The sequence below is a fragment of the Ambystoma mexicanum genome, chromosome 4p, assembly GCF_040938575.1.
Source record: "Ambystoma mexicanum isolate Mex_15411 chromosome 4p, UKY_AmexF1_1, whole genome shotgun sequence".
In the NCBI taxonomy this organism is placed as follows: Eukaryota; Metazoa; Chordata; class Amphibia; order Caudata; family Ambystomatidae; genus Ambystoma; species Ambystoma mexicanum.
Window position 1 is genome coordinate 1,273,163,540 of NC_090927.1, and position 27,341 is coordinate 1,273,190,880.

Sequence of the window (27,341 nt, forward strand, 5' to 3'; positions counted from 1 at the left end):
GACAGGCTCTGTCAAAGCAACTCATGCTGATGAGGGCACAAGAGGCAAAGGCCCTTTTTTCTCGCATGCGGCAAGAGCTCCAGGTTTTAGAAAAACCTACCTTTTCTTCCACAGTTGTGGCACCGGCCTCTACCATGCATCTGTTTTACTAAGAGATGAGTGGGGGCCGGCGCCACCATTATGGAAGAAAAGGCGAGGTCGCTGGAAGCCAAGGCTTTTTTTCCTAAAGTCTGACAAAATAGGTGGCGCCAGTCCCCACCAGTCATCACTTTAACTAGGAGATGATTGATGCATCTCTTAGTTGAAGGGATTCCAAGGGGTGGTCAGCGCCACAATGAAGGAAGAAAAAGTGTGGAGCTGACCTGCACCAGCCATTCCTTTCGTGAAGAAATGCAGGCATCATCAACCTTGCCCCCCAGGTAAGAGGGTGATGATCGCTGCAAAGGGATGCCTGATGAGGGCTGGTGGCACTTACCTTAGCCGCCTGCCACCCGTGTGGCAATGCTCCCTTTTGGGGCCACCCTCCCTTTATATAGCCCTCCTCGATTTCACATGCCACTTAAAGTACTGATTGTGACAAGTCGTTGGGGTGCAGCAGGATACAGGAAGATGGGGATCAGAGTGAGGGTCCGGCCATGGTGCTGAGAGATGAATGAATGGAGAATGGAATTGCTTCCTCTTCCCTTGTGAGACAAGCTACTGAAGTAAAAGGCGAGTGGCCTACTGGAGCAGAGTGCACAGTCAATTACATCACCATCTATTGGTGCTAATGGGACAGTGTCATCTAAAACTAAAAGGTAGCAACCTGCTCCTTTCCAGTGGGCAGTTGCAAACTATAATTAACATTTATTTTGTGGCCCAATTGCACAAATAGTACATACTATGCAGCATCAAGTGTTCTGACATGCAGCTTTCTCTCAAGCTAAATCTCCACACCTGTCCTCGTGGACAGAAGGCAATAAGATGTCTGCCAGCGAGAGAAGTGTGTCCCGCTTCAGCTCTCTGACGGTTACAAATGGTCTAAAGATTAGGAAAGCAACAATACTTCTTTCTCTTTACCTTTGGGGTTGGTAAGATAGAAAGAGAGCTCCAGTTTTTATTTACCTGGTGATAGCCCCTTTGGGAAGCAGAAACAAATCTTCAAGAGGAAACAGAAATGCATTAATTCAGGAGATATTTGGTTTGCACATGCGCATTCCCCTACTCACACACATCGATGTGATCTGAGTGTGATCAGTGTTTCTTTTTCTAGGGATCGCCACACGTGTGCTTGTGTTGTGGATTACGCAGCTACACCGGGTATTTGGAGTTAGATGGTAGGGCAAATCCAGGAAAGGTTGAGAGAATGGCACTCGGGATCTGGGAGAGGGGGGAAGGGCTTTGGGGCTTTTAGAGGGGGGCTACAGGAAGCCCTTGGATTTTACAGCATCCTCCGAATGTTTGTAATATGGATAATGAAATATCCTTGTGCTTTGAAAAATACCCTTTGCTGTTTGTCACATTGCGTTCATAAGGTCACGGATCTCCTTGGGGATTTGAAATATCCTGATTGCGTAAGATTGCTTTTACATTACCCCTATTTTAAACAACCTAAATATAACTTAACATATTAGATGACAATGGGTCAGTAAGTGAAAGGATAGGAGGAGCAGTAAATTAGCAGACATTGCTGTTGTAAGTTGAATACTTATGGGGTGCAACTGATATCTTGATAAATATTATACTTGGTATACTTTTGAGGTTTAAGTGACATTTTTTCTGAGTGTTTCAAAATGACATGAAGTTCTGATAATGTAAGATTTTGTTGTTGTTGTATTCACTAAGGTCTAGAAGCTTACAGGTGAGTAATATGCACATGTTGCAAGTGGTTTCAATGCTTGGTATGCTGTGCACCCCCTGAATATAAATAGCTTTGGATTGTCACCCAAATGACGAAACTGGCTACATTGACTATGAAACACAGTTACTGCCCTCCTTGTGCCCTCCAAGGGCATCCTTTCTGACCCGAGAGGGGGGACAGCCTCATGGTTTGAAGACCACTCCATTAATTAGTTAGGCACTGCTTTGGAGGCTTGAAGTTGATATGTTTCCATAGTGTCACATCCTGTCAGGCTCAGACTGGCCTGAAGGCCCAGGCCCAAACCAAACATGTAAAATGCTAGTGCAGGAGCATTTTTCTGGTCAAAGTGGGACACTTTTTTGGCCAATGTGGGCCAGTTTGATGAGTTACTTCACTATGCAGCTAGTAGTTTTGTCCATTGTTGCTGAATAAAGATTCTTTAACTTGCACAGTTTGCATTACATTTTATCAAAAAACTCCCCTTTGGCTAATATTCAAACAGTCTGTGGGCCACTTTTTCACTGGTACCCAAGACAATTGTATGCCCCAGTACGACCCTGTATCCTGTGCACATGTCGAAATGCTGCAATGTTTGACATGTAAAGTAATGATGTTTCTACTTTCTGCAAAACAAATGTCTTAAATAAAATCCCAATAAATCAACATGTACCTGATTTTCCTGCTCCCTCTCGATGTGGCAGCCTCTCTGTTACAGAACCTGTAAAAATAATAGCGCAAATGTGTTATAGGTCACTGTTTGCTGTCACGGTGCTGCATCACATAGAAAAGTGCACCCCACATGCATCCTCATTAAAGTCTCCCCATATTGTGGGGCTGCCAAAATGTTATGCTGAACAAGTGCTGATAATTGCATGCCCGAAACAACATCGACTGTCTTTTAGAAATTTAGTGCACACTGTAACCAGAGTTTATCACCTGTTTAAAGCATTAGCATCTTCGTTTTAAAAGGAGTTTAAACTGCACAGAGAGTAGCATTGCCGCTAACACGTGCGTGTCCATGTCCTTTTCCATTACATTTTGTTTTCATTCAAGGGTGTAAACAAGTATGGGAGACTGAGTAATCCCCGATTTTCGTTCTCTTTTACATCCCTAACGGAAAAGAATGTGTAACACACTTGTCTTGATGCACGTTCATGACCACCTGAATGTCAAAGAATTCCTCGCTCCAGCCTTGGCCGATTTCCGCAATCACTCTTTTGGCACTGTAACCTTCCCTTCCCACCTACATCACTCCCCTGTACACCCCCTCCTCAAGAAGCCCTCCACCGATCCTTCCTCTCCGGCAAACTATCACCGGATCTCTAGCACTCCTTTCCTGGGCATACTCCTGGAAAAGCTGGGTATCTCCAAGCTTACTCTCTATATTGAATCTGTTGGTTGTCTCCATGACCACCAGTCTGGCTTTTATCACAGCCAAAAGCACGGACGCTGCTCTCTTGAACACCCATGAAGACTTGCTCTCATATCTTGATGCTAACCTTCCATCTGTCCTAATTTTCCTTCATCTATCCACTGCTTTCGATACAGTCAACCACGCCATCCTGATCAATCGTCTCTGTGACAACCTGGGCATTATGGGTCAGGCCCTAGCCTGGTTGACCTCCTTTCTCTCTAATCAATGCTCCTGGTTCGAACATGGGTCCTTTCGCTCTACAACCTCTCTCTCTACATGTGGTGTTCCCCAGGGTTCTAACCTCTCACCCTGACTCTTCAACCATTACTTGGCACCTCTGGCGCACCTCATCTCTACCTTCTGTTCTAACTTTCAGTGTCATGCGGATGACACTCAGCTCTCTGTCAAGCTCCCCTCAGTCTCCTCTGCTCTCTTGCTCATTCCTGTCTAAATGCCAGTGAGACTGAGATCCTTCTCATTGTTATCCCTGCTCCAGCTTTCCCTCTTTCACTCTGGCTGCCCACACTGGGTCCTCTACCCGCACCTTCCTGTGAGGCAAATAACCTTGAGGTGTCTGCAACCCAACAGTCCCCTGCCTCCCTGTACTTACTTAAGCCACCATCCTGGCAGTGCTTACCGTGTTTTTGCCACTGTACTCTCCCCCGTCTTCCCCCTGGCACTTCTACTCTTCCCTCCCCCTTGCACTACAACCTGAATAACACAAGGCCTAGTATGATCGTTTGTTTTGTCCTCCCTTTGTCTACCCTTCCTTGTCATGTCGCACCTAGAAACACTTGTGTACAGGCACTTTATAAATGACTTATCATACCATATCAAATGGATACTGCCTGTTATTTAACAGTGTAAGAATAGGCAAGATCAACAGGAATTGAAGACTCTGCATCTGCCTCAAAATTAGATGTGTGTAGAGGTGCTAGTGTATTTCCGGGATGGAAATGGGGTACGATGATAAGCAGAATTTACGCTCCATAACCTAGCTCCGAGCAGAACATGTCTTTAAAATGTCAGAATACATGGTGGGACTGAAGGAGGTTGATGGCTTCGCTGTGTTGGAGGTGTTGCGTGACTACTGCTTTCTCAAAGATCTTAGGAAGGTAGGATGGGTGATGGGGCAGCAGTTGTGGAGGTCTTTTGGGTTCAGTGTTGGCTTCTTATGAAGCAGCTGGATCTGTCCAGCTTTGAGGGTTTAGTGGAAGTTGCATTGAGTCAGAGTTCCGTTGATGATTGTAAGGTAAGGAAGGATCTCTTTAGTCAGAAGTGTGCTGATTATGGAGGCTCAGAGGATGTTGTCCATGTACAATGTGGCCTTGAGGGATGCTATGGTGGAAGTGAGGATTTTCATAGTGAGTCTCTTAAAAGTTGTCCAGGTAGTGGTGGTTTTGGTAGATGAGGTGTGTTTTGTGCTGTCAGTTGTGGTGTTGGTGTCTATGTGCTGGCAGATTATGCTGATCTTGTTGATGAAAAAAGAGTTGATGGTGGTGGAGTTTTCCTTGAAGTGCAGTACGTGTGGGTCAGAAAGAGGCTTGATGCAATGATTGATTGCTTTGAAGAGAGCTCTGCTTTTATTGTTGGCCTGGGCTATGTTGTTTTGGTAGTAGTGGACTTGACAGTGGTGATCAGTCATCTGCGTGCAGCTTAGAGTTTCTTGAGCATGTCGAGGTGAGAAGAGCTGCAATAGTATTTTCCTGTTTTCTGATGGTTCTTTTGTTTCAGTTGAGTTCTTGAGAGTATTAGGGTGCAGAGGTTTAGGCTTGAGTGTGTGTTGTTTCACTGGGCCATAGCAGTTGATGTGGGCTGTGAAGGTGGTGTTGAGTCCTTAGAGAAGTGACTCTCAGTCCTAGCTCGTTTGAGGTAGATTGGCCATGTGAGGTGAATTGTGGCAAGTTGTTCCATGTGAGCCTCCACTGGGAGATTCTTGAATGATCTGCAGTCATGTTTGCTGGGTTGGTTTCTGATTGGTATGCATGACTGGGCTGGTGTGGCTAATGTCAAAGGGGATTGTCAGATGGCCCAACCAGTCAAGCAACATTGAAGAGCTGTGACAGAGTGTGGGCAGGACAGTGATGATGACTATGAGAATATTACCTTTCCTGTGAGTTTGGGCTTTCGTGTGCTGTGTGAGGTTCAGCATGTTGAGTGGGCAGTGGAGATCTTCTTTCATTGACCTGGTTCCTGGGTTGCGAGGGATGTTGAAGTCACAGTGGAAGATATTGTTGGTGTACGTGAGAGACATAGTGGTTATCAAGTCTATGAAGTCTCTGATGAAGAAGGTGTTGGGCTTGGCTGATCTGTCTGTGGAAAGTGTGTACGTTGGTTCTAGTGGGAAGTGGCAGTAACGTTTTTGGGAAAAGCTGATGATGGCGACGTTCAGTTGAGTGCATGGATCACCAGCAGAAGGTGAGGAGTAGTTGGAGTTGCACTATGATTGGAGAATGTCCTCATGCTTAGGAAAAATGGAGAACTGTGGTATGTGATGTAATCCCTCAGGTCAACTCACAACCTATGGAAGGACACGACAAAGGCCCCATTCCTGAATTGAATGCCAATGTTGCCCTTGACAAGGTGAAAAAAATCATGACTATTGCTCTTTTGTACCACCGGGCAGGTATGACTGGCTATACAAGTAAGGGGAACAATTTGATCCGTCTTGCAACTCATATCAATCTGGGGGCAAGCACCCAAGAAGTTACAGAAATCTCAAATGCATTCAAATCATGACTCAGTAAAGGTAAGATCAATGCCTTCATAAATTGTTGTACAATCCATGAACTGTACATATTTATGTGAAGCAGATAATGCTGAGTCTCTATGTTTGTCAGGAAATAAACATCATCATGGGACAAATATCTAGAAAACAAACCAATGTCCTAATAGGCATGTTACAATCCTGAAACTTGTTAAAACAACATTAGGGGAAAGAAACTGGGGAAAAAAACTCATATTGTAAAATAAGTGCAGTACATGTTAGAGAAACATAGACAAATATACAATGATGTAGTTCTCCCTAATTTGTCAATGCAAACAAATCAAAATCAAGAAAACAATAAGCTATTATGAAATTTAAGTAGTCAAATTCATAAATGTATACTTCCAGTTTTAAAAATGTAGTCGAACCAACTAAAAGGTGGACAATCACCATTCTACCTATCTTCTGTTGACATTGGTACAAGGATAAATGACAATATGTGCATAATTTAAAAAAATGCAATGTAAATGTATATGTATATATGTATTGCGTTGCCCTATAGTTAAGGTGAAAACTATCATTCAGTGTCATATTTGACATTTGTAATTTGGGACCCGGCCCTCCAGAAATGCAAAACTTTGTGTAATCCATATTGTGGTTCAAAATACATATAGGGTAAAAAAGGGAAGGGTGTGTGTTTTTCACTTTTCCATTCATTTTCCCACATGGAAAATGGCAAATTCCTTCTAAGGTGCACAGCTCGAATAGATGGACGGAGTTGCGCCAAAAATGAAACAAGTCGGGCACAAGGTGCTCAAAGGAAATCTTTTTCCCTTTACAAATGCTGAAATCCGCCCTGCAGTTTTTTTTTTTTTGTAGTGGGGTTTCCCCATACCCAAAAGCTTAGTTATATCTTCCATGATGCATTCCTGATGCCATGGATTTTCATTTCTGGAAAATCTGCATTACGCGATTTGAAAACACAGTTCTCAAATCTATTTTGGAAAGGGCTCTAAAATGATATAAGTGGTGTAAGTAGGGATGTTCTGAAGCCAGGAAGAATGTGGGAAGAGTAAGTAAGGATGATTTGTGAAGCTTTGGGGCTTGAGATATTGTAGTTTTTTGGGGGTTTGGAGTGTGTTTCAGAGATCGAGAAGCGGCACAAACGTCAAAACAAATTAAATTCTTCAAAATTATACTATATTGTGGTATAACTTAAAATGTGTGACAGGGGACTATTAGGGGGCTATTAGTGTAGTGGGGAGTTACATGTGTTCAAAAAGTTTATAATATTTGAATTACTTCAAAATAAAGTGTGCAACAAAGGACAGAGAGCAGCTGAATCTTGTTTAAAAAATCCTTTGTTTAATTGGACAAGCTTTTCACATGACTTAACAGTGAAGTTCTTGATTCACTCCTGACATAAGCATGGGAGATATCTAAATGATTGCGCCTCTTTCTTCTTCATCACAGTACCTCATTAGTAATTCTACCTGAACCTCTACATCCCTACTCCTCGTCCCAGCACTGAATAGTATTCTTACCTATATACTCCTGCTTCACTCTTCCTTGTCCCAGTACAGAATGGTAATCTTACGTTTACCACCACGTCCCATTTCCCAGAGTCGCCCACTACCCCAACCCACTCTTCCTCGTCACAGTCCCCCAACTACCACCACATCACTTTTCTTCATCACAGTACCTCACTACCACAACATCACTCTTACTCGTCAATCCCCCACTACCACCTCCTCACTCTTCCTCATCACAGTCCCACTACCATCACATCGCTCTTCCTCATCACAGTACCTCAATACCACCAACTCATTCTTCCTCTTCACAGCCTTCCACTAACATCAAGCCACTCTTGCTTGTCCCAGACCCCACTACCACCATGTCACTCTTCCTCATAGCAGACCCCCACTACCACCATCTCACTGTTTCTTGTCACAGTCGACCACTACCACCAGATCACTCTTTCTTATCACATTCCCCACCTACCACCAACTCACTCTTCCTCTTCACAGTACCACCTTCCACCATGTGACTCTTCCTCATCAAAGTACCCCTCTACCACCATATCACTCTTCCTCATCACAGTCCCCCACTTCCACCATGTTATGCTTTCTCATCACAGTAACCCACTACCACCTCATTCATCTTCTCCACAGTCTACCACTACCACCATGTCACACTTCCTCATTACATTACTCCACTACCACCAATACACTCTTCCTCTTCAAAGCCTCCCACTACCACCATGTTATTCTTCTTCATCACAGTACCCCACTAACACCATGTCTCTCTTCCTTGACACAGTCCCCCACTACCACCATCTCACTCTTCTTCATCACAGTAACCTACTACCACCAACTCACTATTTCTCATCACAGTCCCTGACTACCACCATGTCACTCTTCCTCATCACAGTACCCCACGACCACCACACCACTCTTCCTCTTCACACTACACCATTAACATCAACCCATTCTTCCTCATCAAAGTACCCCACTACCTCCAACTCACTCTTCCTCTTCAGAGTCCTTAACTACCATCACATCACTCTTCCTCATCACAGTACCCCACTGGAACCTACTAAGTATTTCTTCTCACACTACCCCATTACCACCAGCTCACTCTTCCTGATCACATACCACTACCACCACCTCACTCTTCCTCATCACAGTCCCCCACTACCACAATGTCACACTTCCTCATCACAGTACCCCACTACTGCTAACTCGCTCTTCCTTGCCATAGTCCACCCACTACCACCACTTAACTCTTCCTCGTCACAGTACCACACTACCACAAATCACACTTCCTCTTCATGAACAAAACTCTTCTTGACATAAATCAGATTTGATTGTTCTTCGGAAGGCTGTTTTTTAAAGATCAACCCTTCACATTTTAAGTGTTATGTTTTGCCTCCAACAATACTTCATGTTGACATCTTTGGCATTGGAACTTATCCTGAATCTGGGAATTGTATTCATATTGATCACATACAATACTTTCCACTCCTAAGGGTTGACTGGAAGGTAGACTAGTTAGTGTCCTTGTCAATATAAAATCATGTCTGATACTAGAATATTTCTAACAGTGGGTCTTGTGTGCACATATGTCTTAAAATAGTCACCTTGCAGCATGACAGCTACTCCCAGAAATGTAAGTGTGGTAACTCCCAATGAAAAGGTAAACTGAAATCAGTTAACAAAATGATTACACTGAGTGAAGACATTTCTGTGTGGGTATAAGAGCCCAAAAATATCATCAATATACCAAAACCAACTTTTTAACTTTGCATTCCATATGGGTTTGTGAATTATATGATCACTTTAAAATGTTTACATTAATATATTTGCTTGTGAGGGCCATGACGGCCCCCAGGATTGTCGTTGAGATCATCATGTAAGACTGATTGTTAAAGAATAAAAACATACTAGATAAAATAATGTCCAGCAATGTAATTAGAAATTATTTATGTACTGAAAGATCATCCTCTTTTAACAACATCCACAATACAGCCTCTATACTTTCCAAATGTGGAATGACTGTATGAAGGGTCTTCAAATCAATCAAAAATAAAATATCATGTTCTGTTGGAAAAATCATTGTCAATAATTGGAGACAATTTGTTGTGTCCTTCAGTAGTTGTCAACAAGTATCAATATATTGTCCCAAATGTTGTATGCCAACATTAGTGACTGTCACAATTGGCCGTCCAGGAGAAATAGGAAATTCTCTGTGAACTAAGGAAAGAAAATAGAGCATAGGAATGGACAGATTATATGTCATTAAAAACTGTGGAGTGCTATCTGGATAAACGAAAGTCATCAAGGAATGTACTATGCTATAAGAGGATTATTTTACCTAAAGTAGTTTAGATGATTTTCAAGATTGTAACACACATATTACAACATTATTTTGCAGATGTTGGCCCCTGTTGACAATGTTTGTTCTCTGGAACTAATACATACTCAGCATAATTTGCTTCACACAAATGCATAAAGTTAATTATACAGTATAATAGTGAAGAAATATATCTAAAATTCACTGAATCATGATTTGAACGGATTTGGGGCTTTCTACAACGTTTTGGGGGTTTGCGCCCCATTCTCAGATTTAGGGCAGATCAATACAATGATTGTTGACCGATATTACTGTTAAGCAACTTGCAATCAGGCAAAATCTGCACTGTTACAAGTGTCAGAATAGCATTGCTAATCCACATTTTCAGAGACCACAGGACTCTAGGACTTTATGGGGATTTGGGTGGAATTACAGTAGGTGATTATTCCATCACAGTCATTCTTTCAATGTTTGGTGATTATGTGAAGCAGACCTGCAACCAAGTGCTGGGGGTATCTCCTCCAGATTATCACCAAAGCTGCTGTACCTTCAAAAGCAAGGCTGAAGCATGGCTGTCTGCCCAAGATCTTTCCCGGCACTTACATGCCCTTAGCTACCACCTGTGCTTTCTGTTTCACTGTATAAAGCTGCTTGTGTATATATTCTGTAAACACTCTGCCTACATCTTTACTTGCACAAACTTGGTGCTTGGTGATTGGTCCTGCTTATCACTACTGCTATGACTGTAAATAATGCTTCTTTTCCCCTTACTGTATTTTAACCTATATATTATGCTTTGTCAATCTGCCATTTAACCTGTATATTATGTCTATGTCAAGCTGCCATGTAACCAAAGTAACGCGCCCGGATGCCCTTGGGCCTGCTGCGCTATATAAATAAATAAATACAAATACAGATACAGCAGCTTGGTTAAAGTTTCAGTATTCCATTACCATCATATTTTCACTGCACCGCCATACTAACACCACCTATGACATTCTGTTCACATTGCAAATGCATTGCATATGCCTTTATGCAGCAGATATACTACTCACATTTGGCTTGCTGTATACAGACCTTTAGTTATAAGAAACATGCAGCATGGTGAAGAAGATATACTGCATTGAAACATCCAATATTACTTCCTCTACTTCCTCTGTCCTTTAGATCCTGCTATTCATGGAACATCTTGCTGATGGCCCCACAGTCAAATTCCAATAACAATCAGACTGATCAAGTGGCAGATATGCCCCAATATGGATCACCATTAAACAAACAATGCAGTGCTCTTTAGGACGGTACGAACAAGACAAATGCATCCACTATCCTAGTGGGATATCCCATCCAAAACCTGGGTGAGATACATATACCATTTAAAGTTGTGTGGCACATGTGTATCCACCAGATATGTGGGGCCAGTTATGCCACAAAGTTCTGCTTTTTTACCAAACTCTTCCATATATTGTACTTTGGAGTTTATGAAGAACCACTGGCTGGTAAACAACAATAGCAGGTAGGAATACATTATAACCAGTCCAGAAATCCACAAAACCTATATGCTAACACATTATAGCAGGATAGAGGCGAGGCACTACTGGCCAGAGATATAGAGATCTGGGCTCATGCAGGGTTTCATACACACCACACACAGATCCTAACATCATAACATCATTCTGTATGAGCTCCTGGCACGGAAAGGACCATTTCAGACCTCATGGATCATGCTTGTGAGGCGTCTACTGTTTACAGTTGAGTGTTATGGGAAAAAGGAAAAACATACAGGAGCTTTATTCTGGTTCACACAAATCAATCCTGCTCACACCCACTGCTGTACTTGTTATTAATGTCCAATGGTTTGTTGGATGCAAATGTAATGTGCAGAACAGAGCGTGGGCAGGAGTGGGCAGTTCCAGCTCTGGAATCAGAGGAAGACACTGAGACCCTGGTAGTGTGTGGTTGCCCAGACACGCTGACGCTATATCTAGCATGCCTATGTGCTTAAGCGGAGCAGTGCAGGAGCAGAATTCTTCCAGTGTGGGATCAGAGGAAGGTGTTGAGACCCTAGTGTAGCATGGTTGCCCTGATGATATGATCTATGTGTAGTTTCCCTATCCACTGAAGCAGAGTGGAGTGGAGCAGAGGCCGGCTGTTCCCGCTGCTCCCTTGGTGGTTCTTCTTTGGTTTGGGGGACTGACTGCCACTTGCATTTTGTGGCTCTGTGTTATGCTTTTCTTTCTTGTGACAGCTGTGTCATTGTGTACTTACGATCACGTTGGATTTTGTAAATTGTTTGCTCCCATAGCCTAGATTCTTTGCTTGGCTCAGTTTTTCAAAAAGGTGAAATTAGTAGCATGGAAACCGATCCATGGATAGCAGCCATTGGTGATATTTGGTAAGTCTTAATACTACTTACTCCATTAAAAAGGATTAACTCGTCTCCATTATAGATACTGATTTGTGCTGATGGCTTGCAGTCTTTCCAGTCTTCCCAAATGTTTGGACACTTTTAGTTTTGCTCCATGGATCTATACACTTTCTATACATACATCAGAGAGTATATTATACCCTTTCATGCTTTTCATTATTTATAAAACAAGCAACCCGTCACTTTGACTTTTGACAGTGAACCAATTGGGTATCCCAGCTAAATATGTATTATTTGTTTAGTTTTAGAAGGCATGAAAGAACTTTCGACGAATTTGATTACTTAAAAGTACCACTTGATTGAGTTGCTGTTTTAACTTGAGACTATGACCAAATGCAAGGCGAAACCTTCTCTATACCCCGCAAAGCAATGTAAAAAACATTTACCAAAGAGACCTCTATTAATCAATCTAGCATTCTTATTGATGAAATTGAGACTGTGTTGTCTAATTTGTGTCATGATTCATCAGCTGAACCGCCACAAATGCTAAGTAGGAAGAACCAGCCAATATTGGACTCAGTGAAAAGAACAGCCACATTTAATGGGTGATTTACTCCTTATTTTGTTAGTGAAAAGGATGCTATTGTTAAATTGCTGATAGAATTTGATAGAGTTTAGATGATGAGGCAGCCTGTGCTAAGTGAGGCAATACATATAGTGACGTAGAGGCTAAAGACCAGTTATCTCAATATGAAATCCCTCAAGCCTCTCACTAAGAGGGTGATAGTAATTTTATGATTTGCATTGAAGCCCTCCTTGATGTATTAGTTAGGGACTTACAGGAATCTAACCAAGTATTTACAGTCACTAAATATATCATTATTTCAAATTGAAGTGGCCCTGCAGATAGAGGAGGAGAATGGGGTGTCTAATTCATTGGATATTGAGTTAGTTGCTACTAAGTTGACTATAGATAGCAGTAATCATATTAAGGATGGATGTCACAACAGTCACATAATTGAGTCGGTAAGTATGGTTTATATCTATTCCTCTATGCAAAGTTGCCCTTCTTGACACCCTGTGCATGATGATTTAGTAAAAGAGGTCTTGTTTCTGAGATCTGAGTTAACTCATATTTCTTCTTCCTCCGAGTCTGAGGAACAATGGTGACTCCAGCTTTGTTAAGTTTGGTGGGTAAAGGTACATCTGCTAAATTGTTTGCCAGTCCCTAACAAACTTTTTGTGTGTGGTGTACAGAGATTGACACCAGGTCATTTTGAAGACAAGGACTCCTTAACAAATACAGTTATTGACTGGTTAAGACATGGTAAGCATGTATTGAGATGGTGATAGGTGGTGACATTTTCACAGTATCAAGATTATCTTCCCATGGGGAAGATGGTCTTGATTGTAAAAGAAACGTGTTATCTGATACTTATTTTGAGGGTTTCCTGGCAATTGAATATCAAATCCTTCGCCTCTCATAATTCTTTGATCCAATAAAAGGTGAGTGCCAGCTTCTAAGTATCTTCAATTACAACTACTGCTATTGTCAACAAGATAATCCCTGCTAGATCAAACTCAAATCAGTAGAAACCTATTTTATTTGATTGGGGTTGTGCCCAATAACCTGACAGGTTGACTGAGAAACTAGAAAGGCTAATGGTGAATTACTATTATGGATCTCTAACGGGCCACAGTTGTGGTGTCACTTGATACCATCTAGAGCCTGGGTCTCCAACCAGTAGATCATGAGCTACTGGTAGCTCTCCTGGGGATTCCCAGTAGCCCTTTGCATTAGAAACCAAAATGAGCAATGTGTGTTTATTTTGGTGTCTGAAGTCCCTGGGCCTCTTCCCCTGCCACCTCGATCTCTTCTTCTTGCAAAGCTAAAAGTCAAAAGCTGCACCTGGGCTTGAAGGACTCAGACCGTCAGGAAATATGAAATGTGTGTTGTGGCCATTTTCACCAAGAGGTACAAATGATGGCTGATTAAAAAGCAAAGGGGTGCATAAATCTGCATGCCATGTGAAACAAAGCTGGGGCTGTGATCGTTTCAGTCTCACTGTGTTTCTTAAGATTTATTTTGGTTAGCATTACTTTGCATGCTAGTATTTGAAGACTTTCAATCAGAATGGGGAAAATAAAGCTACAGGTGTAATCGTTTTTTGCTCACTGTGGATGTGTGTGTGCGTGTGTGTAGAAAAAAGACAATCCGTGTCCCAGCTTGCAAGAAAAAAAATTACATCTAATGTTAAGTGTTGATGTTTATGGTGAAACAGATTTATTTTTAATTGAAGATACTGATTTCTCGGTTTTAAGGCAGTAGTACCCCCAACTCTATTCAAGGTTAAGATGGAATTTGCTGTGATATGAAGGAGTCCACATCGATGCATGACCCAATATAGCAATTCAACCGCTAAAAGCAATTTTAGCCTTGTATAAATGTGGAAAACTACTAGCAGACTGCATTGTAGTGCTTGCCACTACATTTTAAAAAACTAAACAGGAATGTAAAGTTGAATGTGCCAAAAACATGATTTGAGAGTTCTGTTTCAGGCTTTTTTTACGGAACAAGAATACAAATAAAGTAATTAGATGGGAAAGTGAGCAGTAGTTTGTATGTATATATATATTAACATGAGTAGGATTAATGTAGCTTAAATCGAGTTACTAAGTAACAGAGCAGTGTACAAAACAGGATGGTGAATACAGGGAGAGAACACTGAGGAGAGCCATGGGATGGGAGAACAATGACTAGGGTTGATCCCCTTTGGATATGGACACAAATAGGGAGATCTACAGAGATATGCGAGGAACCTTTATGAATATGTTCAAATTCTGGCACAGGGTTTTCAGCCTTTCAATACTCGGTTGAAATGGTGCAAACTATGTACAATGTTTTTGTTAACAATTGGGCAAAACACCATCCAATTTACAAGTAACTCTCTAACACATGGAACATTCCAATATGTCTGAGGGAGCTGCACTTGCAAACCAGGCATTGCATATTGGTCATGCATCAGAATGACCTGCATGTGATTCCTGCATGGAGAGGTGATCATGTGAGCTGTTCTCTGTGTTACTGCCTCCTTTATTAAGAGCAGATGGGTATCAGGTTGCTACCCATTATGGATTAGTCACCCCTCACTACAACCATACTCTTTACTTGAAATCTTTATGTAAGGATTTGTATATTGCCTGGCTGGGTTGTTATATGGTTTGTGCATGTGTCAAATTATTGCTATGCAACTAAATGATATTTTAGCCCTGTGATTTACACTTTTTGCATATAACTTGATCGCATGGTTGCCACGTGTTCATTCTTTCAATCTTGCCAATAATATTGACATAAAAACATTTAAACGTAGATTTTGTTTACATTGCTTCTGAATGAGTGATAGGAAGGTTATATTCTTAAGGGTGTAGGTAGGGTATTGCACAATTTAGCAGCTAACACGGGAACACTGCTACCTCCTGCCTTCTGTAAGATGTGGATTCACCATCCAACAAAAAGGCAAAAGATGGCCATTTCCATCCAGAGAGGGAAACCAATTGATTTTCTTCCAGCATAGAAAGAATATGTGCATCTTTAATCTACGGTGCCCAAGTCACAGTGGGAATAATTCACACAAATTATGAAAATAAAGTTCCTTAAGAAACTGTCTGCAATCCTAAAAAGTAGGTAAACTAAATACTGCAATGCAAATGCTGTTAGAGAGGCATCATTCAAAGTTGCTAGTTAATTGATGAAAAACAAATGTACTTTTATCGATGGTGAATTGTGTAGGACACAGCAACTCCAGTGACTGAGACTGTTGTAAAAGATTTTAAAAACTGTCTTGAATGTATGTCTGCCATGTCAGGTGTGCACTTAGGTGCAAACACTCTGGCAAGGAGTACATCTGCACAATGATTTTTATATCTGTGAATATGCCCTTTTCAGATGAACTTCCTGAAATCAAAACGTTGATCCCATCTGACAAGCATCTGAGTGCTGTGCTGTTTCAAGCCACACACCAAATTACTGAGCACTGGTGAATAGCAAGCTGTGTCAATCTTCACATTGAATGCCCTGAATAGTCTCATACATTCTGATATGCTTGACAATTTTAAGAAGACAGCTACTAATTAAAAAAAGAATGAAATAAAGATTGTTAATATGGTAAATGCATATGTTATTCCTTTGTATGTACATTGCAAATAAACTGAACAAAAAAATCTTGGTACACCTTCTCCTACTCATGGACATCACCACCACAGTAGCTCTGGCCAGTAGCTCATGCCTATTGCCCATTAACATGAAGGTTGGAGAGCCCTGATCTAGAGTCTTTGAGTGGGTTCTATTCATCCTTCTACAGCATAGAATGTGGATCTGAAATTGAAAGAAAGCAGGAAGCTGGGCCTTAGCCAAAGGAGATACATTCTACTAATGCAAAGGTTGTTACAAAGGAAACCATTATGGCACTTGCAACATCCCCATGTTCTATCTCTACGTCAAAACATGTATGTAACATGAACAATGTAGATATGCAAGCATCGGGCATAATTGATGAGGATAAGCCCAAACCTAACTACTAGTTGGTCTATTTTATTTGGGAATATTACAGGTATAGGACCCAAGTTAATTGATCCTGATTGTATTCCTTCACAATTTGTTTTGATATCTTTTGCATGAAACATGACTATAGATAGTCCCTTTTTACTGGTTTATCTGACTTGTATTAATCATGCCAAACCCATTTCAAGAAGCCGGCCTGAAGGGCAAGCGATGAGTATTGTCAATGTTGCCACAGCTTCAGATTTATTATTTAGTATGCACATTTTGAAATTTAAAATAGTGTCTGGAGAAAGTGGGTTTATTATTAATTTATATGATAATTGTGGAGAGGCTGCTACCAAAACTAAGAGTCTTGGTGAATTTTGTAATTTAAGCATGAACAAATTATTGTATGGCCTTATTCCACTAAGTGATTTTTGTGTTGTTATTGGTGGGGATTATAATGGCAGAATAGGTGCAGGTTATTACAGTGATAATATAGAAAATAATTTATTGGGGTTCTGGTACTTAATTTGCTTACTAATTCTGAATTCATTTTTCTTTAAACTCTTATGTAACTATAATTTGTGTTGCATTAATGGAACAGCTGAAGGGACATTCATAAGAATCCCTCAGACCTGTGATTGAAACTGACCATCTTCCTTTATTGTCTTTAGAATTGGTATGACTAAAACTCCTACACTTGAGTCAAATGTATTTGTTCCTGTGGAAATTTCCCTGAAGAATGAGAGAAGGGTTAAATGGTTGATATTAAATGACTCGTATTAATTTAAGAAAATTACTCACGAAGGTTATAATGATGTAATGCGTTGCCTTTCTTATGATAATGATGTAACAATGATTGTGAAAGCATTCACTTCCCATGTAGAGCACTACCCCTTCCCCTTTCCCCTTGCACTTTTCCCCTCCCCTGCACTTGTGTGATCTCAATGTCACTTGGCCTAATAATATCACTGTTTCTGTCCTCCCTCTGTTTCCCTTTCCTTGCCCAATCAAGCCTTGAAACACTTGTGTATAGGCGCATTACAAATGCCATATCATATCATATCATATCAATTACGTCATTAAGAATGTTGCAACATTAAAGATATGAGGTAATGCAAAGTGTGCTAAACATAATTGGTGCACAAAGAAATGTAGAATTTTTGTAAAAAGTGGGTCATTGTTAGCAAACAAAAACAAACATTCAAACAGTATAGCACTTCAGGAGGGCGGCTCCGATTATAAATGGGTTTTGGGTAGAGCTAAAGAATCCTATGAAAAAGAAATGTAGAAAGATTTGTTATATCAATAAAGGACCAACAATATCAAATATTTTTGACAATTGATAGTAATGGGCTCCAAGATTAATCCAGTGGATGAAGCTATCAAGAAACACATACCTGCAGATAATTGGCTGCAGCACTTTAGCTCAATCTATGGTTCAGATTCCACTAGTGACTGTGAACAACAATCTGATATGTTCTTCCGAAGTATAAAGAACTTGTCTGACAATCTCTTGTTACAACATGTTATTATTCTGTTAGGTTCTTCAAAAACTTGGGTCCTTGTTGTAGTTTCTGTTTCTATATAAATTGAATATAGTAATATGGGCTCCCTTACTATTGACTATTTTTTAAGCAGTTTTTATCACGCGATAATGACCAGTTACATGGCATCTCAGTTCTAGTATCCCTATATTTAAAAAGGTTCCTGTAGTTTGCCGAGTTGTTATCTGCCCATATTGTAGAGCGATGTTCTATGAAGAATTTGGGTGCATTTATTTATTCTAAACTTTATGAATGGGTGGATTTATCAAATATTCAGCATTGGTCTCAATTAGGTTTCTGTCCTGGTTTGGGTACTATGGTGCAATGTGTTAACTTATTAATTGATGGGGTAAACAAGGATATATATGGACTTATCAATGGCTTTTGATAAAGTGGACAGACCATTATTATGGTGGTATTTGATGAAACTAGGCAATTATTGAGACTTTCTAACCATTTATAACCTGTTATATTAACAAACTGAAGCCTTTGTGATGTATGATGGAGCAGAGGAATGCACTGATAGTTTCTGTATTAATCAAGGTGTATGACAAGGATGAGTCATATCACTATCACTTTTTAATTTCTATTTACATTAGTTTTACAAACCGTTACAGAAGACATACCCAAAGCTATGCAAAGGTTTATACCATGCTTAGCTAACACGGCTGATGTGGTGCTGTTAGGAAGAATGTCTACTGCACTACAAAAAGAATTGGATGGGTATGTGGATTTTATGAAATCCAAAATGATGCGTGATAGAGCCAAATCGCAATTTTTAATTTATTCAAGAAAATCAAAGTGAAGTGCAACTTTTTACGTGTAAAGTCTTGTGGTTTCTAGAAAGAGAAACATTGATTATTTAGTTATATTCACAAACGGAAGCCTGTGTGATGTATGGCAGATCAGAGGAATGCACTGATACTTTCCGTATTCAAAGTGTATGACAAGGATGAGTCATAACACTATCACTTTTTTTAAAAATGTGGTTATTTCTGAATCAGCGCACAGGAGAACATATACAGTAACATTGCTTATAACCTCATAGAACATATAAGGCAAAATGTCCCATCGCCCCACCCCTGTGTTCCCAAGCAGGCCTTGTTTCTGGGCCTCATTCGGCCTGACCAGGCGGCGAGCTATCGCCCAGAAAGTGGAGGGCTCTCGAGATCAGGTATGGCTTGTAGGTCAGGGCCAGGTAGTTCTGGTCATAGTCTAGGACTGGTGCCCAAATATCGGTGAATCGGTGGAGCAGTCCCGCTTTGGCTGCCGTGACCTTTTCGGCTATCAGGATGTCCAAAAGTTTTACCCACCAGAGGGTCATCAGGGGTCCTTCCGTGGACTTCCAAGTGTGGGCCACTGTGATTTTGGCTGCCAACAAGAATTGGGATATCAGTGTTGCTCTCCTCCCTGTTCTCGGGTAAGAGTCCGGGAGCGGAATCTCCAGTAGGACTTGCTCGGATGTTAGCGGGATTTCCACTTGGGTCATGTCCTTTATGGTGGCAAGGCATTGAACACTATCACTTTTTAATTCATTTGTAACCAAGCTTTACAAACTGTTACAGCCGACATTCCAAAAGCTATGCAAAGTTGTATACCATGCAAGACTAGATGTAATGCAAATAAAACTATTCATGTTTGTAGACATTTTATTGTAGAGTCCGCCTACCAGGACTTCAGCTCTCTAAAGTATCTTCAGTTCAGGTTCAGATATGGTGTTTAGAGTTTGGAGTCATGGTTCTACAAAGAAATACACATATGTGTATTCAGGGAGCTCAAGATCACACAAAAAAGGCTGAGGGAATCAATAGGCTTGCAGATATTGATTATATATCATTTATATCCAACAGCATCCCTGTTTGAAATGGACTTTATGAGGATGGCTAATAGTGCACAGAGAAGATAGTCAGACCTGAGGGACTTGGATACCATTCCTGAAAGCATGCAAATTTGTTTTAGTTGGTCAGGACGGTGCTAGGCATATGGTTGGTACTGTAGCCTGGGAAGAGTAAACTTTACCTTCCCTTGCTAAGCGGGAGCCTTTTCAAGCAAGCGAAAAAGGCACAAAGAACGCCCTCTATTTACTTGTGTTAATTCAAGAAATTGTTGATAACTGACTCACAAAGGTGACCTGCTTAGTTCTAGGGGGATGTGCCCTCCAGTAAATTATGTGCTGGCCTGCGACCTTGCATATATTAGTGTACGATTGGCTCCCACAAACAAATGTACATTTCCAAATCATGAAGCCTGAAAGGGCCCATCATTAAATGCTAATCAAGGAAATAAAGCATGTATATACCTCTCACAGGTATATAAATTCAAGTTGGACAACAGTGATTTGTACAGCTGATTTTCAACTTAAACAAAATGCATAGAAGGTTCAGAAACACCTCTTGTTTATTGAGCATCCCCTGCACCTGTCCCAAAACAGAAGCAAAAGACTGTTTTGGTTTTCTGCTCATTGCAAAATGCTTCCTGTACGAACTGGGGATGAATTTGAAATATACAGACACCCCCTGCTTTTTTCAGTTACTCAAAAGAAGGGCGGGGCATCTGGATGAGGGCAGGAAAAACACGCAAATTCAGATGTTTTTGTAAATTGTACGCAACATTTTGCAGAGGAAGTGAAGGAGGTGTGCTTTCACATCCCATCACTTGCTCTAGGTACTGTTTTCATAATCTGGCCCCTCGGGTCCCTGCATTACAGCACCCCTAAACCTAATTTCACTGGCTCTGTTAGTGTGTTCCCTATCAGGACAGAGAAGGATCAGGACTGTTTATTAATGGTCCAACAGCTTTGATGTACTGGCTGCACACTTATTTTAGTTTGTTTATTTGTATAGCACAGCCAAACCCTGGGATAACTGGGCACCTTAGACTTGTGAAGCAACATAGGTTACAGATGGTTGCACATGTGATAGATAGCAGAGTACAATACAATACATATCATGAGGGACCGTGTTACAGGATGGTCCCAAGAGTAGAAAGCATAAATAGTTATAGAGCGGACCGGGTTACAGGGTGGTCCGCCACTATAGATAACACAGAATTACAGCGTGCGAGAGTTCGCTGAGGACAAGGTTACAGAGTGGTCCACAGCTATAGATAACACACTGTTACAGGTTGAGAGAATTTGCTGAAGTCAGATAACTGGCTATTGCTGAGTCATGAGCAGCCCCTTCACCTTGGCTCTGAATGACCAAAATGAGGCGTCGGCTCTAATTACCATGGGAAGTGCATTCCAGCATTTCGCTAATTTCAGTTGACCGGTTAGATTGCAATAGCTGCTTTTTCTTATAATCAGTATGGAAAAGCGTAGGGAAATGCTGGGAAATGAAATGCAACTGTCTTTAGTATGTTAAGGTAGATCCTTTGCACATACAAGTGACAACACCTCGATCTGCCCAAACACTTCGGTATAATCGGTCATAAAATGGATCAATGCAGAATCAATTCTGTACAGATGGGGGCATCTCCAGAGTCGTTACTTACCAAATCATTTCTCATGGTGTTCCAACTACGCTACATATTTTTGTCAGATAATATATACATTAATGTTACCCTGATGATACTGGGAAGTGATGCTTTGGATTAGGCTTCTTCGCATGTGATATATACAATATATAGATTTTATGTGGATTTGGAATAATTATTGAAGAACTCAGTTTGGCTCATTTTTAAAAACGAATTGCATTGCAGACATTTGATGCAAATAATTCCAGGTTGAATTGAAAGCTTATGTTATATTATTGGAGCCCCCTCCTGCGAATAGCCAAGTGAATTATAGGCTTGACTATTCCTTCATGCTGTGTTTTGGAGATTACACACACACAGGCGCGCGCGCACACACACAAATACACACACGCGCGCATGGCGCGCACACACACACACACACATTGCAGGCAGAGCGTGAAGGGTGTAGGTGCAGGACAGTGAGAATCCTAGCCCACAGTGGCAGGAGTTACAGCAGGATCAGAGGTTGGCAGAATCCATGGAGATATTCTGCCCATCCTGCTGACAGTTACTTGGGTTTCTACATTTACTGACACAAATCTCTAGAATGTGTACTGCTTCATCTGTCCCTTTATGCAATCACGTCTCTTCCCTTATGGTGGCATATTATCACTCATCTGTGCAGCGAATACCTTGGAAGTGACTTCCATGTTTTTTCCCAATTATATAAAAGTTGTTTACTGTGCTCAGTAGACTGTCTTAAACCAATAATTCATTAAATAGAGCACTATTTGTTCACACTCTCGCTACATGTAAATTAGTTGCAAGATACAAAAGTGAATATGACCCCATTTGAGCTTTTAAAACCATAATATATGTGTGCTGCTGCACAGCTCGGGAATGAAACACTTCTGAAGAGCCACCGCCTACGTTCATCAGGTTACCACGTTTCAGGCACCTCTGATGTTGCTCCTAGCTATCCACACTAGCAGGCCTTTCAACTCGTCAGCACGCTGTAAAACGTCAATGTAATCACTACCCGTCCGGCTCCCCCGCCCTCCCATCAGCCCCTTCGACTTCCACTCCTCCAACCTGAAGCTTTGCTCAGCCACTGCAATGGTTCTCCGGAAAATGTGTGGAACAATAGGCAGCTTTTCCTTTCGAGAGCAGTGGTGTATAGAGTTCATCTTGCTTTTTTACTTGAAATGCTTTTATGAATGATGACCCTGTGCCTTCTCTTGCCGCGAAACCTTTGAATCGAGGCATTGTTGTTTCCCTGGCCGCATCACTTTGCAGGTCTCTTTACAGTTTGTTGGGTGCATGGCCAATCCTCCAATTTTATTTACCTAGTTTGGGAGTTTGCTTTCCTTTCATTGGGTGGGAGGCAAATAATGAATATCAAAACAAATGGTCTTTCTAATTCTGTAAGGCAACTTTTTAGAGATGCCTTAATTTGCCGATTGTGTGTGTACTGCAGGGTTCGTTTAAATGCTGAACAAACAGATGTATGTTTTCTCATCGAATCCAGATTTCTTCCCATCAGTCTTCGTTGATTTAGCATGTTCTCCTCCATTTCCCTTGCCATTACCTGCGGTTCTCCTCCCATTTCCCCTTCACTGCTCCCACCGATCGACCCTAATTATATTTTCCCCTGCCCCCCACATTTATATTTCGGCAACTTCTGAATGGGATTTTGTAATCCATCCCATTCTGAAATCACAGAAGCAGTGACAATATCCTGGGATTTGTCACAATATGTAAAACAACCTTAGTTAAGTTGCAGTTAGGATGTGCAGATTTAATGCAACCAAACCCTTGAAATTCAACAGATGTGGGAAGTCATGACCAGCTTAACTCGGCGTACTCCCGTTGATGCCCCCCATAATGTTATGTCCCCATAATGTCATTTTGCATGTCATTTTGAATCCCTTCTGTTATAAAATGTATGTGCTCATTGGCATTGCAACTGGAAAGCGCTGAGTTAAGCTGGTTATTACTTCCCTCATCCGCTGAATTTCAAGGCTTTTGTTGCATTAAATCTGTGTATCTTAACTACACCTTAACTAAGGTGTTTTCATTAAATTTCAAGGGTTTTGTTATACCATAGTTTTTTTATGGGCCACTAGTCACATGGCCTTCGGCCAAGGCCGTGTCTACCGTACATGATCCTCCAATCCTTTTCTTTTGGACACACTTAGATGCCACCAGCTCACTGTTTAGAGAAGCGCTTGACATGCAGAGAGTTGGCGCTGGAGGAACGTAAAGATCTTCGGCCTTGGCCACTTTTCACATTGCACTATTCTGATCTTTAAAGTAACCCAGTAGCCAAAGCCTTCGGCCACGCTCATTACCACCCAACTCGCTGAAGCTGTAAAATTCCCCTTTTCATTGTCTCAATCCCACTCTTTTACTCTCTCTTTCTTAAAAAATGTTTCCCCCATAATCGTAGGTATAGATGTACTACGGATATCCACAATTATCTGTAAACGCACCCAAATATCTGTGGTTATCCATCAAAATCATGCAAAATTCTAAACTCTTCCATGTCCTCCCAGGCACTCACAAAGTGCCTCCTTCGTCGTGCCAAGTTCCCCCCATTCTCCTCAAGTTCTTTTTCCCTCCCTAGCCCTCTCCCATTCCCCCCAAAACTCATCCTTTCATCAGATGCACTTACATTTCCAATCTAGTTCTCTATCATAACCGTGGTTATCTCACCGGATAACCCGGGTTATGCAAAATGTTTTAGCTCCCCTTCCCCCAAAATTATAGTGATATCTCCCATGGTGCATTGCAGCAGAGAGGCTGACAGGTTTTTACATAATGAAAAAGAAGTCATTGTTTCTCAAAATTCTATTGCTAATGATCTTTCACTTGCTGGATGGATTTGGATGAAAGTTTCAAAACAGAAAGTTTGTCAAGCCCCCTCCCCCCCAAACTTCACATTTTGGGAACATTATGTTATAATTAAAAGGTTATTAAGAAAACTAAATGCCACAGTTTCAGTTTTCAGCCCATTGATTTTCCCATAGGGAAAAAGTGCAGTTTTTGAACAGCCGTAGCTCGAAAAAAGCTATGAAGGTTTGTACCACATAAGAAACAACTTGGGCACAAAGTTTTGAATTGCATTTCTTGAATGTACTGGCATAAATCCATCTAGTATTTGACAGAGAAGGGAGTGCCCCCTGCTCCTTAAAACCGTTATGTCGGTGTTGGTGCTAATTACAGCAGAGATGCTGAGCGGGGCTAATAACTTTTGACTTGCTTCTTGCATTTGGATTTTCCAAACAGTTTATCAAGAGCCCAACTTATATGGAGATTTTGGGAGCAATTTTTTTCAAAAATGAAAAAGTTACTAAGAAAACTAAAAGCTATTTTCAGTGTACCCGCGTTCTTTTTCCCATAGAGAAAAAGTGCATTTTTTGAACAGCCGTAGCCTGAAAACCACTTGGCAGATTTAGACAAAACAAGGCATAATTTGGCCACAAAGTGTTGACTCAATTGCCTTGACTGGTTTGGGGTAAATTCATCCAGTAGTTTCTAAAACATTTGACAGAGAACGGGGTGTCCCCTGCACCTTAAAACCTTATATCAGTATTGGTGCTTTGCAGTAGAGAGGCTAATAACTTTTGACTTGCTGTATGGATTTGGATAACATTTTCTAAACCAAGGGATTGTCAAGGACCAGCCCCTACAACTGTAGATTTTGGGAACAATTCATAAAAAAATGAATGATGTGAACAGTGTATATTTCCTGCAGCACGTATAGTCTGAAAGAAACACATTGGGGGAACATGTACAGTTGACACAGCCATGGCTGGAGGCCCATAAAAATAAAATGGTATAACAAAACCCTTGAAATTCAATGAAAATAACTTTAGTTAACCCCTTAACGGCTGAGCTATTATTCAAGTCTATTGAAATAGGATGAGCATACTCGTCCTTATCACTTAAGGGGTTAAAGTGCAGTAAAGTTAACCTGATTTAACACAACAAAACCCTTGCCATTCAGCAGATGTGGGAAGTCGTGACTTGCTTAACTCAGAACGTTCCCTTTGCAAAGCCCATGAGCACATACATATTATGAGAGAAAGGATTTACGATGACATACAAACTGGCATTATGGGGTACATTGCATTATGGGGTACATCAATGGGAGCGCACCTAGTTAAATTGGTCATGACTTCTCACATCCCCTGAATTTCAAGGGTTTTGGTGCGTTAAATCTGGTCAACTTAACTTCACTTTAATGAAGGTTTTTCAGTGAATATATATATATATATATATATATATATATATATATATATATATATATATATATATATATGCATTAAAAAAAGAAATATATATATATATATATATTTATAACACGGCCTCCGGTAGTGACCACGTAGTTATGGTTAAGTTGCTCAACCCATAGGAAGAACACTTTTTAGGAGGCTTATAACTCCCCCCCCCGACGAATTCTCACCAAACTTTGCAAAAACGTATCTGGCCCATTAGATTGATTTTGCGAAGCTTGGTAAGGTTTTGTGGCATGTGGGCAAGGTTATAGGATGGGTTCCAAAATGTGAGGTTTTTCCCATAGACGCAATGGAAAAAAGATTTTGATCACGCCTACAGCCCAAACCACTGGATGGATTTTCACCAAATTTGCGGCAGAAGTGTAAATCCTTCCAGTATTTTTTTTAAATTACCAAAAAGTAGGTAAACATTTTTGGGAATGCCACCATGTTGGATTCACGGACATAGGCCGGTGTCCATGAACATCGAAGTGAAAACATATTAAAAAACATAACATTTCATCAAACTAATGAAACAATCTCTGGGGGGTGAGGGGTGATGAGGATGGGATGAGATATGGCCTTAAAAAGCCAACAAAACTGGTGTTTTTTCAACTCCGACATCCGCAAACAGTCCGGTTGTCCAGTGCAGTCCGGTGATGTTCGCGAACATCTGAGATGTTCGGGATATCTATGCCTATTTCTGCATTACAGGGTTGGTGAAAAGCAGTTTTTGGTTGGCTTAAAACTGGCGCCACTCAATGAAACTACATGACATTTTAGATGTTCATTCTAGGAGTGACTTGGTTCTGCAAAGTGTGGTGCTTATTGGCCAAGAGGGAACAAAATCAGAGGGAGGGTCCCGACATATTTGAAAGGATTATAAATGTGGTGCCATTTGACGAATGTGCACACAGGTTTGCAAAAAAGATTTTAGACCTAGATATGAATGTTTTTACAAGATCTGGTGGGATTTTGTCATGAGGGGGAAAAATTAGGGGGGGTCCCAACATTTTTAGATGGATTATAAGTTTGTTGCAGTTTGACGAATGTGGAGAAACGTTTTCAGAAAGTTTATAGACCCAACCTTGAATGTTTGTGCAAAGTCTGAATGGATTTTGTCAAGCGGGGGCTAAGTTACATGACTATTTTATGTACATACATTTTAACAAGGATCTGAAAGCATGGTTTTGCAAATGTGTCCGTGTTTTATTTTTTGAAAAGTGTCATAATGTAACTACAAAAAATAGTGATATACCTTTGGTACCTGGGGTATAGCCTGTGGCCATGGGCGGTGGCCAAATTGTCCGGGTCATGGCCAGTACTGAGAAATGGAAAGT

General features: G+C 40.9%; 1 protein-coding gene across 3 annotated transcripts in view; it reads right to left on the reverse strand.

The window, feature by feature from the left end:
• The window catches only part of SMOC2 (SPARC related modular calcium binding 2), an 884,027-nt gene that overhangs the window by 418,323 nt on the left and 438,363 nt on the right, over nucleotides 1-27,341 (reverse strand). For all 3 annotated transcript variants that reach the window (XM_069606961.1, XM_069606960.1, XM_069606962.1), the window contains exon 5: nucleotides 2,511-2,558. In XM_069606961.1, the coding sequence (XP_069463062.1) occupies nucleotides 2,511-2,558 (48 nt within the window). The remainder of the gene's footprint in view (nucleotides 1-2,510; nucleotides 2,559-27,341) is intronic.